Source organism: Patagioenas fasciata, chromosome 3, assembly GCF_037038585.1.
Source record: "Patagioenas fasciata isolate bPatFas1 chromosome 3, bPatFas1.hap1, whole genome shotgun sequence".
Lineage (NCBI taxonomy): Eukaryota > Metazoa > Chordata > Aves > Columbiformes > Columbidae > Patagioenas > Patagioenas fasciata.
The window spans coordinates 442,229-462,292 of NC_092522.1; the positions used below are offsets into that span (position 1 = coordinate 442,229).

Genomic DNA, 20,064 nt, shown 5'->3' on the forward strand with positions numbered 1-20,064 from the left:
GGATGGGCTGGGAGCTCTGCCGTGCGCTCTGCGCGTGGTGCAGGGATGGGCTGGGAGCTCTGCCGTGCGCTCTGCGCGTGGTGCAGGGATGGACTGGGAGCTCTGCCGTGCGCTCTGCGCGTGGTGCAGGGGTGGACTGGGAGCTCTGCCGTGGGCTCTGCGCGTGGTGCAGGGATGGACTGGGAGCTCTGCCGTGGGCTCTGCGTGTGGTGCAGGGATGGGCTGGGAGCTCTGCCGTGCGCTCTGCGCGTGGTGCAGGGATGGGCTGGGAGCTCTGCCGTGCGCTCTGCGCGTGGTGCAGGGATGGACTGGGAGCTCTGCCGTGGGCTCTGCGTGTGGTGCAGGGATGGGCTGGGAGCTCTGCCGTGCGCTCTGCGCGTGGTGCAGGGATGGACTGGGAGCTCTGCCGTGGGCTCTGCGCGTGGTGCAGGGATGGACTGGGAGCTCTGCCGTGGGCTCTGCGTGTGGTGCAGGGATGGACTGGGAGCTCTGCCGTGCGCTCTGCGTGTGGTGCAGGGATGGACTGGGAGCTCTGCCGTGGGCTCTGCGCGTGGTGCAGGGATGGACTGGGAGCTCTGCCGTGGGCTCTGCGCGTGGTGCAGGGATGGGCTGGGAGCTCTGCCGTGCGCTCTGCGCGTGGTGCAGCCGTGTGTTGAGATGGCTCACCCAGCTCACGGTGGCTGAACTGCGGCCTTTTGTCTTTCTTTCCACAGTCCCCATCTGAAGTTCAACAATCTGACCTTGATCTCAACTCATGGCCTTCCAGGAAAAGACCTGCTGGGCTCCAAACATCGAAGATTTTTAATTAACAGGTTTGATTTTTATATCTAAACACTTCTATAGCTTCAAAGGAAAACATAACGGTTTGTAATTCTTTGTGAGCTTGTTCTAAATTTTAGATAGGTATGTAGACAAATCACCTCAATGTGATCCAATCTGTCTATATAACGTGCACTCACCTGTGAAATGAGTCGAGTCTTTTACTCGGGCAGTATTGCAAAAGCAGTAGCGGCAGGACAGCAATCCAGGGCACTGGCCTCTGTTTTCCAAGACATTTTGGACTGCTTAGATCTCCAGGTTAAAGACAAATGAGAAAAGATGTATGCTTGCTTTAAAACTACTATTTAGTTTTTATTTTCCATGAGTTTCATTCCAAAAAATGCTGAACAAAAGGAGATATAAGAATTAGCATTGGCGGTATTGATGGGTTTATATTTTTATTTTTGGAATAGTGGCTAAGAATTCTCACTGTAGACAGGAACGTGGTTGTTCTGGATGCAGAGAAGCACCGAGTTAAATCAGTCAGCTATTGAATAGCTGGGGAATGGACTTAGTATCATTTATTTAGAAGTGGCATGTGACCCTCTGAAACCCGCACGTTTTTCCCCCAAATCCTCTGTCAGCCCGCAGCAGTGCACTGAAGGGCCAGCGCTTCACGTGGCAAACAGTGTCTGAACCTTGAAACGAAACCTCCGCGAAGACATGGAAATGGTGTGATGTGAACCTGCTTAGAACGACTTTATCTCAGTTGGATTTTTGCCCTGTCACGGATTTTTTTATAAGTAGTTACCTGAATTAATCTTTTTATTGTAGAAAGGGGTGTGTTTAAGTACAAATCTGGCAAATGAGGGGTTTCTATGCTCACATAAATGCATGTGCTCGTTTTCCTAAGTACACTGTAAGAAGGAGTTGCAATAACCAAGCATCCTTCCTCGGGGAAAGCGGCAGTGCAGAGCTGCCTCCGGAATCAGCTGTTGAAGGCCAAAGCAGATTAGGAGTGAAAATTGAACTCTGCAGGGTATGATTTCTGAAAGCATCCCTGTGAGTCTGGAGTGCCAGCCTCCCGGGAGCTGTGCACCTCAATTAGAAAGGTGCTTTTGAAACTCTCATCCATCCTTGATGTCCATGTTATTTATAGATTTCTGCATGGTTACAGTTTAGAGCTGTTAGTGTTTTTCTTCCCTTATTTATTTGCCTCTGGTACTGGTGAGCACAGAGGACGCAGAGCGCCCCGGAGAGCCTGGTCCTTCAGTCCTGCCATCCTCCAGGTCACGCGAGCAGCTCTCTGTTCCCGTGGTGTCCTGCGTGACAATCTGGGGCGCTCGGTGACAACAGTTAACGTGTAGCGATCGGCTCCGGTTTAGAACCTGTATTCTGGTACTAATGCCAAAGTAACAGCGGTGGGTGCTGAGTGGCCGCGGTCACTGCCGTGGTGCCGCGGTCACTGCCGTGGTGCCGCGGTCACTGCCGTGGTGCCGCGGTCACTGCCGTGGTGCTGTGGCAGCAAGCGCTCAGGTGTGAGCTGAGTCCCCCCGTTGGATCACGTCACATTTAGGCCTGTGTAAGGAAGGGGAATGTTTTTCATCACCCAGGCCTGGGAGCCATAACTCCCCTATGGAACAAGGTTCTGCTTCTTAAACCAGACAAACCTTCTTGTTGTTTGTTACCTGGAACTGTTGTTTCCCCACTTCCGTTAAGAATAAATTGTTGTTCGGTTACAGATCAGTGCGGTCTGATGGTTTTCACACCTGCACTGTTGGTGTCTCTCTCTTTCTCTCATTTACCTGCTTTGTTTTCTTTTGGATGGCCTATGTGACCATTCCCCTTTACTCCTGTTGGCATTCAGCTCATCTTGTGGGGGAGTTCAGCTGCATCTCGGAGCCTTCTGAAAGTCAGGGGGTAGAGGGTCAGATTAGCATGTCTTCAGAATCTTTCATTCTTGCATTTTTGGAAAGGTTTGGTTGGAAAGGGTTGCCAAGAGTAAAACTGCGATCTTTTCCTTTTACTTCTAGATCTAACAACTGTTTTCCTAGCTTTCTATCTATTTTTGGACTGTTCAGACGAGTACTTTGAAACACATTTCTTAAAATGCCAGTAGTGCCTTCATTGCATTTGTGTCTCACCGTGGCCGCTACTGGTGAAGTTGAATGCAAAACGAAGCAAAAATGGAAAAAAACTTAGTGAGGGAGTCTTGTTATGGGAGAAAGAATTGGACTCTTAAAGTATTTTCAGGTGCAGAAGTCTCTTCCTTGCATCAGCCTGCAAGGAAAAAGCAGAGTAAAGCGTGTATTTCTGGCTGGTTGTTTAAATGATGTGGTTGTGTGGCCGGTGCTGGGAGGGATTGTCGGTTTGTAAGCGAGTATTTCATAATGACCGATGTTTTGCTCTGGAGAGCCGCGAAGGCGCAGCGAGAGCGCGGGCCGGAGCCGCCGGGCTGCGCTGCCTCACCAGATGTCTAATTAATGCCTGCTGTCAGCTGCTGAAATGTCACTTACGGATGTGCTTTCTCCACAGCCACTGTTTTAACGATGAAGATTATGCACAGATGTCACTTTGTTCCTGGGTTAACGTTGTGGTTGGTAAAATGACTGGCATCGATCGTGCTGCCAAATACGTAGTTGTTTCCAAGGAGAGAAAAGTACCGTATGACTACCTGGTTCTCTGTACGGGACTGAAATACCAGGTAAGGCTGTGTACCTTAATCATATCTTCAGTTTTTACAGCGCGTGGTGCTCCTGTGGCTGGCGGAGCAGTAGCGTGGTGCTTGGCAAGGGTGTAACCAGAGCGTTGGCAGTGCTGCGGCGTAGCGGGTTGTGCCATTCCAGAGCGGCTGTAGAACTGGGAGGAGACGAGGAGCTTTACAGAATTTCCTGCCAGCAAAGTCGCTGCTCAGTATCAGCTCTTAGACAAGGCAAAGCTGCCTGTGTTTTGCCACCATGACCGTTAAACCTGCGCAGAGCGGGCACGGCTGACGTGGCCCCAGCCGTGGGAGGCTGGGCTCCCGCTGGCCTAGCACCGTTGGACCCGGTTCTGGTAACGGGGAGAACTCCGTATCAAATCAGTCACCCATCTCCCGTGGTGCCCAGGCCTCGGCGCGCGTGCTGCCCGGTGGTTTTTGGCACAGTGGTTTCCAGCAAGGCTGGAGCGGACCCTTGGCCACGTGTGGGATGTGGAGCCGGGCTCATCCCCAGCCCTACAGCTCGGCCGCGGCTCGGGCGTCCCGGCACGGCTCCTCCTTTCTCGTGTGTCGCCACGCAGCCCTCAGGCTGCGTAAATCAAACGGCCGTCTCTTGGAACTCGTAGATGAGATTGCCTTTTCTGTGCGGCATAATCCAGATTGAACTTGTTACTGTAAAGTAGCATCGTACAATTAACACTTTGCTGCTTCCTGGCATTTTAACCATCAACCAGGTTTTGTTCCCTTTCTCTGGGACAAATAACAAGTTGGGTTTATGCCGACAAAATACGGAGGCAGTCTTGTCACTTGAAAGTGTGTTATTCAAATAACCGAAGAGACCTCCCAGCCGTATATTCACACGTTTCTGCTGTTTGCATGAAGTCTCATTCACTGGCTTGGTCTGTGTTGTTCTTCACTGTTGGGTCGCCGCCGTTGGTCACGCACAGCCCGTCAATCCAGAGTACGTGCAGGGGTGTGCGCTCCGGCTGTACCTGCTGCCGAGGGCTGAGACGGGTGGGGATGTGCAAGGACAGAAACCCTTAGGTACTCAGATGGCTCGTGTCGTTTTTTAAATCTATCTTAACGTTCTCCAAGATATATGCCGTATATTGACTCATTTCTTCGTTTCTTCCAGGTCCCGTCTCCCACTGGAGCGGATATCAGCAAACTCCCAACTAACAGAGAAGTCACGAGTAAGTGGCCGCAGAGATACACGGGGCAGGTCCCCGGCAACCACTTCACCCTCAACGACGCCCAGGACTGCTCCAGGGCGGCGCGCTGGCTGCGGGAGCACCTCGCCGGCTCCCAAGGTGAGCGCTTTCCTTGGCGCACGCACGTTTGCACCAGTGTTTCTGAGCTTATTGTTTCCTTAATTCCATGGGATAATTGGTGCCTGATTAATTCTAACAAAGTCTTTCATCTGCTCTGCTTTGTTTTCCAGATTAATTTACAATTTGTTGTCATTTTTGATACCCAGCACATTTAGCTAGGGAAGAAAGCCTTGAGATAGATTAATTATCTATAATTATTATATAAAACAAAATGAGTCCCAAATGCAAATCTGGCTGGAGTCATTAATTAGTCAATTAAATAATAATTTAATTAGTGGATGTGTTTTTCTGTTGTATGGAAAAATATCTAGATTTGAGGCGTAACACAAAGAGAACAGGTGTAAATTAGGAAGTGGTTTTTTTCAGTATCTGTCACCTTTGTATTCATTTACATCAGTTACAGATTTTCACGTAGAACTGCAAGCTCCCAGTATTTTCTCTTAGCCCTTACAATCGCACATCTGTGCGCATTCTTGTCCACCAGACCTGCGTTTCCTCAGCCTGTTGGTGTGTGCATTGTTCATATGTTCATTAGTTCACTCACTGAACGCGTGGGCTGTTGAAAATATCTGCCATCCTCCAGCCCTCAGAGTTAAAACTTCCCACCGCAGAAAGGGAGCCCGAACGGTACATGAATTCATGTACCGCTGGTTGGGTGCCGGGTCCGAGTTAGGCCGGGGTTTAGAGCAGGACAGCTGCCTCTGTGCAAACCGCAACAGCAGGAGTTGCCTGAAGATGCAGTTTCTAAGGAAAACTGATACGTACTTGGTGTGGTCCTCAGGGTTCATGTCCTGCTCAGCCAACCTCTAGGGACATTCTCGAGACACTGGAAGTTTCTCTATCATCCTCCAGTCTTGCTGTGGTCAGGTTAGGAGACACTAAACACGGCTTTCCTCAGACGTGGCCAGCCTCAGGCACGCAAACAGAGCCTCTCCAGCAGTCCTGCCCGCGTTCTGCAGTCACCTGCATGGCTGCGTTTGCATAAGCAGGCGGGTTCTAGCGTTCCCCATTTGCTGCTGCTGCTCGGTCAGGTGGTCCTGGAATGTGCTCCAGCACCCCTGCGCAGAGCGCCGGCCGGGACGCCCGGGGGAACAGCAGCCTTGCAGCACCTCGTCTGCTTTGGGACGAGCTCACCCTTGTTATTATCGATGCTAAATTAACGTTATATTGACCACCATTCATCATTGCTGCTGACTTTTGCTGCGATGTAAAGACGGGTGTCTCACGCGAGCGCTGTCCTGCCGCCGCCGTGAGCCCGAGGGGCGGCGGTGGCTCCGCGGGCCCCGCGCCGGGCTGCTGCGGGACCAGAGCGGGCTGCGGGCCTCTGCTTTTCACCTCTGAAATCCTCCAGGCCCTGGTCTTGCCTTCAATAAGTGGTAATGTTCCACCTCCTACGTTTCATCTCATCAGAACTGCAAAGTGTTGTTTGTCAGATTCCTGTTTAGAGGAAAGCGTTAATCACTGAGCTGCACAGTGCCAGTCTTACTAGCTTAATTGGATGAAACCTTCATTTGGTGGCACTGATTCTGAGAGCAGCTTTTAATTAAGAGTTCAGGTAGGGTTTTTAATTGCTTTCCTCCCCTGTGTGAGCTCTGGGCGCCTCTGCATTCTGGATCAAATTGGTGGATGCTGTTTCGCGGGTCATAAGTAGAGCAGGATCAGCCCAGCAGTGGGTGCAGCATGGGGGGCTGCAGCAGGCAGTGCAGCGTGTGGGGTGCAGCATGGGGGCTGCAGCAGACAGTGCAGTGTGTGGGGTGCAGCATGGGGGCTGCAGCAGACAGTGCAGTGTGTGGGGTGCAGCATGGGGGGCTGCAGAGGGCAGTGCAGCGTGTGGGGTGCAGCATGGGGGCTGCAGCGGGCAGTGCAGCGTGTGGGGTGCAGCATGGGGGCTGCAGCAGGCAGTGCAGCGTGCGGGGTGCAGCATGGGGGGCTGCAGCGGGCAGTGCAGCGTGTGGGGTGCAGCATGGGGGCTGCAGCAGGCAGTGCAGCGTGTGGGGTGCAGCATGGGGGGCTGCAGCAGGCAGTGCAGCGTGTGGGGTGCAGCACGGGGGGCTGCAGAGGGCAGTGCAGCGTGTGGGGTGCAGCATGGGGGCTGCAGCAGGCAGTGCAGCGTGCGGGGTGCAGCATGGGGGGCTGCAGCGGGCAGTGCAGCGTGTGGGGTGCAGCATGGGGGGCTGCAGCGGGCAGTGCAGTGTGTGGGGTGCAGCATGGGGGGCTGCAGCGGGCAGTGCAGCATGGGGCTGCAGCAGGCAGTGCAGCATATGGGGGTGCAGCGGGCAGTGCAGCGTGTTGGGGTGCAGCAGGGACCCTGTACTGGCCGTGCCCGCGGCTCCAGGAGCAGGGCCTGACGAAACCCAGCCGTCTAATGCACATAGCCTATTAGAACTGTAATTGTGACTAATTGGAATTCATCTTCTATTAGCTCTGCACTTTCCATGAAAATAAAAAGTAGGATGGAAGTAAAGTAAGGAACAAAACTGCTTTAATGGCCCAAAATGGAGCAATCATTTTTTCTCTTTACCTAAACATGGTTTACTGCCTTATTAAAAGCACGTTTGCAGGAATACTCTCGCATTAAAATTCCAGTGCATGAATCAGCAACCGGAGCCACTGATGCTTTAGCTAATGCTGGTTTTCTCCTTAAGCTTTTGCAAACCAAGAAGGTTCAGGTCGCGCTGGGGTCACTGAAGTCCTGTGCCTCCACTGGTGGCAGATGAGCAAGCCTGCTCTGCCGCAGGACGCTGACGCGCTCCTGATAAATGGTACAACTGGCCTAACGGCTCTTATTTATGGCTGCTTCTTTCCATGGAACATTATTATGTTTACTCACAGATAGATACATTTTCATGTAGTTAAATAATAAAAGCATCCTGAGGAGCTGCTATCTGTCCAGTGGACATAATTTCAGTCCATAATGAATATCGGTAGTTCCTACACTGCTACCACTGTGATCTAAAAAGCCACTAATATTGTAATAAGCAGAAACGGTAAATTGTTGATTTACAAGAGGTCAGTAGAGGAGCATTGCTTTCCTTGTGCTAATGTAGTTGTATTTAATATTACTATATAAAGCAGATTGTTAATGTTTTTTGAGAAATGCGGGGCTCAAATCTGATCCCGCATGAACAGAAATGCCAACATATAATGCAATAAGTGACCTTCCGTCCAAAGGGGCTGGTTCTGCTGGGTGGTGAGGATCTCTTGGCTGCCTATTCTCACCTTAGAGTGAGAATCCAGCTTTGTTGGGCTGGGCTTTGGGTGAGCGCTGCTCTGTTCCCACTCCCAGCCACTGCAACCTCTTTGGCTGCTCCTGGTTTTCACCCCTTGCTGATTGGAAATGTGTGCATGTCAGCAGCTGTGCACCCTGTTCTTACCTGCACCACGAGCACGGGTGACTGAAAATGAACGTACCCGGGTTTGTGTCTCAGCCCGGCTCTGCTTGTTTGCTTCTTGCCTGCACGGTGCCGCAGCCGGGAGAGGCTCGGTCCCGCGCCTGGCTCTGCGCTGCCCGGGCACCGTCCGCTGTCACCCACACCGTTCCGGGTTCAGATGAATACGTTTGCAGGTAAAATTGTTCTGTCCCTCCGGTCAACGACATGAACAGTAAAAATACGCTTTCCAGCATTTCTGGGCATGTATGATCACGGAGCAATTATTTTCCCTGACAGTTATGAAGAATAATGTTTATTTGGCAGCCAGAAGTAGCCCAACTGATATGGACAAATAGAATAACCTTGTAGTCGAAGGGGAATAATAGAACATCTGTTAACAAATGTTATCATTAATATTCGTGGGAGCTAGGCCTTTGTGAACGCTCTGTTTAGTATCGCTCTGTGTCTCGTGGTCCCAGGGAAATTAGTTTAGCCTATGAAGTAATAAAATTGAGGTTACAGGGGACGCGATCGCTTGTAGGGGGACGTAAAGGCAGGGCGGAGGGGGGCGGTGGGGTGCGTGAGCAGCACCCCTGGTCCCGCGTTGCACTGCGACTTGTTTTCTCTAACGTGGCCTTGCCGTAGCTTCTGGGGTTTTTCTGCATCGTGTATTTAATTTGCTCCTGTGCCACCCCCTTCCCCCGCCAGCAAATCCTTTGAATGAGGAAAATTGAGGAGGGAAGGGAGAACAGAATAAAAATGGAGGTTTTTTTCCTCTAGAGGATTTTCAATCAAAATAATTTCAAATTGTGTGGTCGGAATGAATGTCATACTCCTATGTTAAGTACTTGCCTACTTTGCGGGATGTTTCGTACAGATTCTTCACTAAATTATCTTAGCTACTGTTGCTAGGTACCATTGTTTGCTTCATAGCATCAGACAAATAAGAGGGTCAAAGAGAGCAATTTCGTGTTATTATCATCTGAGTTATACTAATAAGGTTTTCATTGTACATCTTAGAAATTTTTCCTCTTTTTTTTCCCTTAGGGAACGTCATTGTCTATGGGAATACAATTGACATTTACACCACGGTAGAAGCCCTCTTGTCTCTCGGAATCGCTGGCTCTCGCATCCATCTGGTGCAGCCTCCCGTTGGCTCCAGCGTCACCTGCCTGAACAACGCGGCGCTGGAGGGCGCTGTGCAGGACGCCCTGTCCCGCGCCGGCGTCTCGGTGCACCGCGACGCCGTCCTGGCGCGCTGGGGCCGCGCCGGCCACGCGGACCGCATCACCTGGGCGGCTTTCACCACCGACACCAAACCCTTTCAGTTGCAGTGTTCGGTAAGCGTGCGCTTCGATCGCATTGCCTTCACTCTGCTTTTTCAGGCAGAGACCAGCAAATCTAGTAGTCCCTCACTGGTGTATCTATTTTCTCGTTGTCTCTAGAAGACGGAACATTCACTTGTTAGTCTAAAGGATTGTTGTTTTTTTAAAATCCAGATAAAACCATTGTTAATGCCCTGACTTGATTTGGATTAAGATGCATTTAAGTCAGCTGACCCCCAAGCAGCCGTTCACTGCTGGGTGGCAGATGCTCTCAGCTCGGGGGAGAGCCCCGTGCCGCCAGCGATGCTCCCTGACGCTGGGCTTTCCCAGCCCCGCTCCTCAGCCCTGCCCTGCCGCGGGGACGCCCGTGCCCAGCACTCGCACCCCCTGCAGCCTCCGGTGCCCACGGCAGCGGTTTTGTGCCTCCCGCTCTCTCCTCGGGCAGCTTGTCCTGTCCTCTTTCTCCTGGCCGCGGTTCTGCCCTCCGAGGCCCTTCCCAGCCCGTCACTTGTGACGGCAGCGGCTGATGCTGTCCCGCTCGGGTTCAGCCGTCTGGCGGGCCGTGAGTGCCGCTGCTTGCCCGGGAGGACGGGCGGTGCGGAGCAGCTGCCTGCGCCACGAGCAGCCTGTGCAGGAATCGGCCCTGCAGCAGCTCTGGGCCTTTTGGGATTTGAGCCAATATCAACTGGTGATTGGCAGTTCTTGGGGGCTTAATTTGTTGAGTCCTGCGGGATAGAAACAAAGGGAGAAAATGTCGCCTGTCCGCGAGCGGCAGGCTCCCTCCTCCCCTCCCGCGCTGACAGATGGCTCCCAGCCTGCAGCTTGCGGCCGGCCCTCCCTCGGGCGACGCCGTCCTGCCTGGCAGCCGGCAGGACGCGGGGCTGTGTGGTCCCCTTGCCCCTGCGGGCAGAGCTTCCCTGATGTTGGATCTACTAGATGGTTAGAATTCCCTTAACTGTGCAGAGTTCGTTACTTATCTTACATGCAACCAAGCGCAGAGGCTCCGGCTCCTGCTGCCGCGTCTCTGCCGTACCCGCGCAGCTGCGATTTCCAGCTCCCTTTGCTTCCCTCTCCAGCCTTTGTTCCGCTGGCTCACCCAGCTGGTCGGGAGCCTCTGACACTCGCCCTTGGTCGGCAGGAAAGCTCTTTGATGGTGTAATTGGGTAATACCTTTACACGGGTCACAGCCGTGTGCTCCCTGAGGCTGACGCGAAGGGAAGGACGGATTGCTGCTGCTGCTTTGCCCCGATAGAGTTATGTCTCAGGCTGCTAGCTTTCCACCTTTTCTCAGCCTGTACAGTAATATTTCTTGGTGGCGGGCAGCAGCATTCACCTTGTCTGATCACGTTAAAGGCTGAGGGCGCTGATGAAGGGGAAAGCTCTTTATAAAGGCTCTGGAAGCATCACAACCTGTATTGTAGAGACGAGATGGTCAGTCTCCATCTGTACCCTTTGCAGACAGTGGTCCTGTTTGCGCCCCCTCTCAACCTTGTCATCCTTACTGCTTTTAACCCTCTGAACAATTTGCATTTCCCATCTTTCCGTTTCAGGGCCTATCCCTCTGCTGGTAGCCATAGTAACAGAGTTTGTTGGTAAACAACCACAACAGTTGAAGTGTTTGTCGTATACAGTTATCCTGCTGAAACGCAAAGTGCTTTGTACGTTTCTGCTACTTGGGGTTTCAGTTTGGCCCGAGCATTTGAAAGAAGAAAATCAACTCCATAAAGGGTTCAAGTCTGTTTCGTATGCTCGTGTTAACAGAGGAAATATGCACATCCACTCAGGCTATTTGATAGAGTTAATATTAGAGTTCAAAAAATAAAACTGATCTAATAACCAGAAGTAGATAAGTCTAGTGCAGCAGTTCTCCCATCTACTGTCTTTGTTTTAATGTTAGTAGCTGTATATACTGGATCAGAAGGATGTATCTGTGTATATAAAATCATACCGTATTTCACGTGCTTGTTTTTTAAATAGCATTCAGAATGACGCGTAGGTTGTGATTTATGAAATTGTCTAATAACCAGCGCATATTCACATCTTTGTTTTAGGCATTTTTTAACTTTGCCTACCGGAGAGTGGATTTTGAAACCTTCAAGGCGATCAGCGACGCTGGCCTTGTGTTTGACGGGAGGCTGGTGATCGATGCCCAGTTCCGCACCAGCGACGCCAGCATCCGGGCTGCCGGGCCCCTCACCAAGTATTCCCGGAGGTACTACGCGGACGAGTGGACGCACAGCAGCTTCAGCTCCAGGGAGGTTGGCTTCGAGCTGGCTACGTCCATGCTGGGTCTCTTCCACCCAACCTGCACGCCTTCTCCTAAGCCAGAAGGGACCGAGGGACTCATCCCCATGTACAGAGGGTGTAAAATCAAAGGTATGCCAGAGCGGCTGTTGTACTGTCAGAGCCCGTGGGACTTTGCTGTGACTGTGACACGGGTAGGTCTGACGGCAGGAAGGGCCTCAGAGCTCCCTGCACGCTCAGGGCACAGAGGTGAGCAGCGGGACACGCTGCCGCTGTCGGTTTTTGCTAACGACGGACCAAGCCGAGCTGTCGTTTATGTCACAGTAAATGTGGAGTGTTTCTGGGTCTTTACGCTAAGGTCAGGATCAGCGAAACTAGAATCAGAACGTTTCAGTGCGTGGTTACCGCAGCAATATGTATAGGAGTTCCAAACAAACCTTTATCATGTGAAGTCCACCAAAACAAATAAGTTCCCTGTTTTCTTCTTAGAGCCATTTAGTAAACAAACAAACAAACAGATATAATGGGAGGAGGGGGCAAGCAAATCCTTTTTCTTCTTTGTCTGTAACTGACTAAATCTCATCTCTTTGTTGGCGGCAGGAGGTGTTCTTCCTGGCGGGTATCATTTCGTGCATATTTCCAAACCAGAAATCCCCATCCGCTTGGACTTGGAACTCGCGCTGCATGATCATGTAAGTTACGTTGTTTGACTTTGTTTCGTTCTCCGTTTTGAAAGGGGTTCTTGTTTAGGACAGCACAGGTACGTGCGTAAGTACCATGCATCTTAAAAGCATAGCTCGAGTGACCATGGGAGTAAGTATGTGTTTAGAGACCTTCTGGAGCTGAGACTCTGGAATAGAACAAACCACATAAAAACAAATCTCAGGGATTATTTGAAAATGTTTCGTTTATTTTAATGTAAATTCACTGTCGTATTGCAGACGTGGAGTAGATAGAGATAAGATTATCCAATTAACTTCTTCACTGCCATTCCCAGTTCCTTTGCCATGAAGTCGGCTGCAGCTGAAGGGGTTTTGGTCTTTGGAGGCAGAAGCAGTTGCCCGGCCCCGGCGCGCTGCGCCCCTGCTCCTGTCACTTTGGGTTCAGATGGTTCCCAGCGGGTCGCTGCAGCTCCTGACCCTTATTTCCCGGAGCGGCTGGCTCAGCGCTGGACCTGCTCCTGGCCATCGGTGCCAGCACAGCCCGGAGGCTGTCGTGCTGGCTCTGCTCCGCGCTCTCTTTCAGAACAGCCCACTTTCGGCTGGGTTCTGGAGACACACGAGCCGTTTCCTCAGTCCCGTGCGGTGCGCTGCAGGTCCTGGCACGTGTTGGTGACACACAACACCAGGGCAGTGCTGGTATTTGCCATCAGATTTGCATAAGAGCAAGCCCAGTCTGCTGAGCAGGGCTGTGGTGTAGAAATCAGGTACAGCCGGTGGACAAGCGTGAACCGCATAACTAACCCCATCTCTCCGCTGGTCCTTCCCATGCTCTATGGTATTTGACTTTCTCAAAAGATGCCTGATTTCTGTGAAGAGGACGTAGCATAGTATTAGCTGGATTTCGCTGAAATAGGCTCTCAGCCTCAGCGCTTAACCCCTTTCCTCCATGCAATAAGGTGTTCTAATACATATAAATGATAGAACTTTGCAGTCTGTCAGTGATATCCAGTTGGTTTCTAGACCAGGAGGAGAGGAGTATTTTCTGGTAAGGATGCTCTGTAGATCAGTGCTGGAAAGCAGCTGGTGCTGCAGCTGGGGGAGTCGTCTGGGAGCAGGGGAGCGGGCTGCGGAGAGGTCGTCCCATGATGCAGACGTGTGGATGCTTCTCCTACTGGAGAACCTGACTTGTGAAACACGAAAAGAACTAGATTTGTGTGTCTTACAGCCAGGCAGGACCATCCACCCGAGCAAGCTCCTGTTCCATGCAGATTAGACCTTTTTCCTTGGGAATTGCTGCATCAAACCCATTCTTGCAGTTGGTGTAAAGAGTGGTTTGTAAAAGACTACTTCAGTGTTGGTTTTGGAACTTGGATGGCAACGGTCCATGGAGATAAACTGTTTTTAAAAGGGATCAAGCTCTGGGATCAGGAATCAAAGCCCAGCTCCCCTCGTTTGCCAGCTCTGCAGGTCCAGAGCAGCAGGTACTGGGCAGCGAAAGGGCTGTTGGAGAGAGGGAAATTGGTTCTGCCGCTCCAAATTGCTAGAACATGATGAGAATTCTTTTGCTGCGGCTTTGATTACCTGCTGTCTGAAAAGGGAGCATCTTCAAAGCCACTCCAGAAACTTCATGTAAATCCTAAAAGAATTTCCTAAGAGAGAAGTGAGAGAAGGTAGTGAAATGTATTAGCTGGGAGATACGTAAGTAACAAAGGTTACTGTAGCCTAGCAACAGGTTTTAGAAATATATCAAACTGGAGCATGAACACAGCTTTAAAAGATAGCTTGAAGCTGTTGGATCATCCCACTGCAATGTGAGGTTTGAAACAAATCTTACACTTTTGTCTTTTGACTGAGTGAACTAGCTGAATCTAACCGCCAAAGGTGAACCGCGCACCCAGGCTTTGTGTCCAAACCGTACCGGGTGCCTTGCCGTGTAACCTGTGCGAGCAGGAACGGGTGTTTGTTACTCAAGGGAGGCGGGTGGGTGTTGAGAGGTGGCAGGAACGGGGCAGGACAGCCCCGCGGGTCTGCGCTGTGCCGGGGCGGGCGCTCGCTCGTCTCCAGCGCCGGTGCCCGCTCGTCTCCAGCGCTGTCCTCGTGGTGCCTGTTCCAGGGCACAGAGATGGTCACCGGGGAGGCACGCCGCGGGAATTACTTCCGGATGCACGTCAACAAGTCCGGAGTGGTGGACAGCATCACCTGCTTCTCAACAGAGCCCGTGCCGGTCTCCAACTACGCCTGCCTGTATGGACAGCACGAGCGTCTTCTTAACGATCTTCTTTATCGCTGGAATGAAGGGCAGATTGCAGATTTCTACAGGTAAGAGAAACTCAGCGTTGTGCATAAAATCTCCTTTCTGACAGAATTTGAGTTTTATTCTATCATGGTTTGTCTTCTGGCTGGTTTTCCATAGAGCAAAAGATAGATTTTAAAAATATTTTCTCTTATTTTGTGAAATCGTCGCTGGTAATGCAGGCCCTGAAGACCTTTCCGGAAAGAGCTGTGTGTGTCTTAGATTTATTTGAAGAAGGAACAGTCGTTTACTTGCCCATCTTTCATCTGAGAGAACATTTCGATATCTTTATAACTTTTGCTTAGAATATTCAGTAGGCTTAACTCATTAAGCTGCACCTGAGCAATCCTTTTTTACTGAAGATTGATATTCAGAAGTCACTTTGCAAAGTCAGTGTCTTTGTCACTTTGAATCAAATCTTTAAGGCAAAGGTTTCTAGGGAGATGTTTAGATCATTCATGATTTAAATCAATCCTGGGGATTGATTTTGACGTCCAGAAAACGTTGGTGTTGTTTCACGAGGGAGGAATGGCACACGGCAGCTGTCGAGTTCACATTCACAGAACAGCGTCGATAGGCGGTAAGCAGCACTGAAGGAGGACACACTTTGTGTGAGATCGGAGCTAAGACAGCAGGTCCCTTTCCTTCCTTGTCGCAGCTGATGCTGCTCAGCTAATACACTTGGAGCACTGGAGGAAGCTCAGTATTCAGGTCGTGGCAAGGTGTCGTCGGTCCTTTTCATGGTGTCACAATATGCAAACACAGCTGTGACCTGGTCTCATCTATGAACCACATGCGTTGCCAGACGCACCTTTGTTGTTTGCCCAGATGTGGTTGCAGTGTCAGTGGCATGGACCAGCAAGTTTCACACCAGTATCAACATCTGGCAGAATAAACCCCTGGCTTTGGGGGTTGTGCCTGCAGCAGCATTTCCCTGCCCTCACAAAACCAGCGCTTGTTCCTTCCTGCTGCCGCTGCTCACGCTTTGATGAGGCCTTAACTTTCTGAAGGGGCAGCTCCTTTCTTCAGCAGAGAGATTAGGAACCCGTTGGCCTCCCTTGCTCCTGTGATGTGATAGGATCCCCATGCAGCGCGCAGGCTGGCCGCAGCACTGTGAGCAAGATCAAGCTCCTAGCATCCACAGAGGTCTTTAAAAAGCCTCAGGAGAGATGGAGGTGCCGGGCTCTGCACGGAGCAGCCCCGCACAAAGAAAGGGGCACGGGAACCTGCTGCTGCAGAAGACGGCAATGGGGAGACGCTGGCTACGTGATGAAGTCTCATAATAGGAAATATATATATACGATACGTGTGCATCCACATAATAGAGTGTTATATGCAAGGTACATACGTATACGTACAATAGACAGTGTTAAACCCTAGCCATGAGAACCATTAGAAAACCACTAAACTGAACAATGTTTGAGCAACTGCTGTGAGATGAAGATTGTCTTCAGGCTTTTATGCTGACGAGAGGTGCTGTCTGGTCTTCGTTTGGCAGGGAGAGTGAAAATGCATTTGTTGATTTCCATGTGTGTGATAAAAAGAAGAAAAACTGTTTTGGGGGGTGTTCACGTGCTCTATAATGATCTCGCATAACCGTGTGAATGCAAGCCTGGCGTTGTGACTGAAAATAACCCCTTTAAACCAGTATGCATTACACTTGCATCCCCTCGCGGTGTCTTCTTGCCAGATGTGAAGAGCCTGTGGTGAAAAGCAAGTTCAGGCTGTGAAAATGTTGTGATTTGTTTGCTGAGCTGCTAAACTTGCTGGTTCGAAACCTTCCTTCCCCTGCTCCTTCTCTCAGCCCCTGTTTTGGGGAGGGCCTTCCTACAAGGCACCACAGTACGGCGTTTTAATCTCTCGGCCTGCATTTAGATTTCCCAGCATGGCATCTAGTTCCAGGAATGGACACAGTGGAACAGCTGTCACCTGGGAGCTAATTTATTTCTGTGTAGCATGCAAATTATCTTTTAAATAATTAGAGACTGCACCTAGCAATGAATTTCCTCGCTGATTTGCGTTCGGTACAAGGGCTGAAAGTTAACCCCATGGTAGCGGATTTCCTGACCGTAGTGTGCCGGTGCCGTTTTCAAATTAGCGTGAACAACAGGCCCTGAAGATGGAGCTAACTCGAAGAAGGGGCCCGTTCCGGTGGCGCCGCGGCCGGGGCAGCAGTGGCATAAAAGACATTTCCTTTCCTTGAGAGAACAGTTCCGTTGATTTGGTATGAGTTCAACGGAATTAAAAGCTGCTGGATTTGACCCGCGACCAAGTGAAAGGCTGAAATGGCCCCTCCGGCGTCCTCGTCCCACTGCGGCGCCTGCACGTGGCGGTGGCGCGTGGCACCTGCCCCGGCGCGGTCACCGCGTCCCCAGCGCCTGGCGTCCCTGCACGTCCTCAGCCCCCAGGTTTGCAGTGTCAGGGCAGGAACAACCACCGCAACCAAGCCGAGGATTTTGTGTACACCCCTTTTATGTGACCTGGCAATCTAACAGGTTTGGAATCCAATACACGAAGGAGCTTCTGCGGTTTTTGTTCATTTCCCATAAGGCTGCATCTCAGAAAGGCTCAACTGGAACTTGAGCACCCAAGAGTGAGGCTCTTTCCAAGAGGGGAGGCTTCTCCTGAACGCAGAGAAAGCCAATTCCAGTGGGTTTCATCCGAAGTGTCCCCTGTACCCCACTCCTTCCTTCCCCTGGAGCTCCCGGTGCTCACCTGAGAGCCTTCACGTTCTTTCCAGTGCCGTAGCAGCAGAAAAAAGGCTCGGGTGAGGAGAGAGCTCGGCGCTGTTTGTTTGTTTTGGTGGTGCACAAAGGAGGAACGCAGCCAGCAGCGGCTCCCTTTGTGCTGCCCGAGACGCAGGCAGCGCGGGGCAGTTGCCAAGTTATGGAACGTGTCTGCGGAGCGCAGGAATCTCCCTCTGCTGCACCGTCCCTACAAAACACATCATTAGGGGCGGCTGACGATACTTGGCAACCGAATGGGTGCTCAGTGGCATCATGCCTTCAATACGAGCTGGAAGGGCTTTGTGTGGGCTGCCTTGGGCTCTGAGGGAAGGCAGACCTGCTAACGCAATGCAAAAATCTGACCCGCTCGCTCCTAGGATACTGGAGAAGCTTATTTATCACAGTAGGCGTGAGTGGTTTTTCCTTGGGATTTTGTAATGGCGTTTTCATGAACTCATTCTGAGTCACGACCCACAGAACACGCTGGTCGGGTGACAGTGCTGTGGCAGTGACACTGGCAGTGTGGCAGAGGGGCAGCGCTGTTGGTGACAGTGACACTGGCAGTGCGGCAGAGGGGCAGCGCTGTTGGTGACAGTGACACTGGCAGTGCGGCAGAGGGGCAGCGCTGTTGGTGACAGTGACACTGGCAGTGCGGCAGAGGGGCACGGCTGTTGGTGACAGTGACACTGGCAGTGCGGCAGAGGGGCAGCGCTGTTGGTGACAGTGACACTGGCAGTGCGGCAGAGGGGCAGCGCTGTTGGTGACAGTGACACTGGCAGTGCGGCAGAGGGGCAGCGCTGTTGGTGACAGTGACACTGGCAGTGCGGCAGAGGGGCAGCGCTGTTGGTGACAGTGACACTGGCGGTGCGGCAGAGGGGCAGCGCTGTTGGTGACAGTGACACTGGCGGTGCGGCAGAGGGGCACGGCTGTTGGTGACAGTGACACTGGCGGTGCGGCAGAGGGGCACGGCTGTTGGTGACAGTGACGCGGTGCGGCAGAGGGGCAGCGCTGTTGGTGACAGTGACACTGGCAGTGCGGCAGAGGGGCAGTGCTGTTGGTGACAGTGACACTGGCAGTGCGACAGAGGGGCAGCGCTGTTGGTGCAGAGGGGCACGGCTGTTGGTGACAGTGACACTGGCAGTGCGGCAGAGGGGCAGCGCTGTTGGTGACAGTGACACTGGCGGTGCGGCAGAGGGGCACGGCTGTTGGTGACAGTGACACTGGCAGTGCGGCAGAGGGGCAGCGCTGTTGGTGACAGTGACACTGGCGGTGCGGCAGAGGGGCAGCGCTGTTGGTGACAGTGACACTGGCGGTGCGGCAGAGGGGCAGCGCTGTTGGTGACAGTGACACGGTGCGGCAGAGGGGCACGGCTGTTGGTGACAGTGACACTGGCAGTGCAGCAGAGGGGCAGCGCTGTTGGTGACAGTGACACTGGCAGTGCGGCAGAGGGGCAGCGCTGTTGGTGACAGTGACACTGGCGGTGCGGCAGAGGGGCAGCGCTGTTGGTGACAGTGACACTGGCGGTGCGGCAGAGGGGCAGCGCTGTTGGTGACAGTGACACTGGCGGTGCGGCAGAGGGGCACGGCTGTTGGTGACAGTGACGCGGTGCGGCAGAGGGGCAGCGCTGTTGGTGACAGTGACACTGGCAGTGCGGCAGAGGGGCAGTGCTGTTGGTGACAGTGACACTGGCAGTGCGACAGAGGGGCAGCGCTGTTGGTGCAGAGGGGCACGGCTGTTGGTGACAGTGACACTGGCAGTGCGGCAGAGGGGCAGCGCTGTTGGTGACAGTGACACTGGCGGTGCGGCAGAGGGGCACGGCTGTTGGTGACAGTGACACTGGCAGTGCGGCAGAGGGGCAGCGCTGTTGGTGACAGTGACACTGGCGGTGCGGCAGAGGGGCAGCGCTGTTGGTGACAGTGACACTGGCGGTGCGGCAGAGGGGCAGCGCTGTTGGTGACAGTGACACGGTGCGGCAGAGGGGCACGGCTGTTGGTGACAGTGACACTGGCAGTGCAGCAGAGGGGCAGCGCTGTTGGTGACAGTGACACTGGCAGTGCGGCAGAGGGGCAGCGCTGTTGGTGACAGTGACACTGGCGGTGCGGCAGAGGGGCAGCGCTGTTGGTGACAGTGACACTGGCAGTGCGGCAGAGGGGCAGCGCTGTTGGTGACAGTGACACTGGCGGTGCGGCAGAGGGGCACGGCTGTTGGTGACAGTGACACTGGCAGTGTGGCAGAGGGGCAGCGCTGTTGGTGACAGTGACACTGGCAGTGTGGCAGAGGGGCAGCGCTGTTGGTGACAGTGACACGGTGCGGCAGAGGGGCAGCGCTGTTGGTGACAGTGACACTGGCAGTGCGGCAGAGGGGCAGCGCTGTTGGTGACAGTGACACGGTGCGGCAGAGGGGCAGCGCTGTTGGTGACAGTGACACTGGCAGTGCGGCAGAGGGGCACGGCTGTTGGTGACAGTGACACTGGCAGTGCGGCAGAGGGGCAGCGCTGTTGGTGACAGTGACACTGGCAGTGCGGCAGAGGGGCACGGCTGTTGGTGACAGTGACACTGGCAGTGCGGCAGAGGGGCAGCGCTGTTGGTGACAGTGACACTGGCAGTGTGGCAGAGGGGCACGGCTGTTGGTGACAGTGACACTGGCAGTGCGGCA

General features: G+C 52.8%; 1 protein-coding gene across 8 annotated transcripts in view; it reads left to right on the plus strand.

Moving 5' to 3' along the window:
* The window catches only part of CFAP61 (cilia and flagella associated protein 61), a 96,377-nt gene that overhangs the window by 54,622 nt on the left and 21,691 nt on the right, over positions 1-20,064 (plus strand). For all 8 annotated transcript variants that reach the window (XM_071805574.1, XM_071805573.1, XM_071805575.1 and 5 more), the window contains exons 18-24: positions 714-812; positions 3,295-3,463; positions 4,593-4,767; positions 9,207-9,499; positions 11,536-11,860; positions 12,329-12,420; positions 14,504-14,709. In XM_071805574.1, coding sequence (XP_071661675.1) covers positions 714-812; positions 3,295-3,463; positions 4,593-4,767; positions 9,207-9,499; positions 11,536-11,860; positions 12,329-12,420; positions 14,504-14,709 — 1,359 coding nt within the window. The remainder of the gene's footprint in view (positions 1-713; positions 813-3,294; positions 3,464-4,592; positions 4,768-9,206; positions 9,500-11,535; positions 11,861-12,328; positions 12,421-14,503; positions 14,710-20,064) is intronic.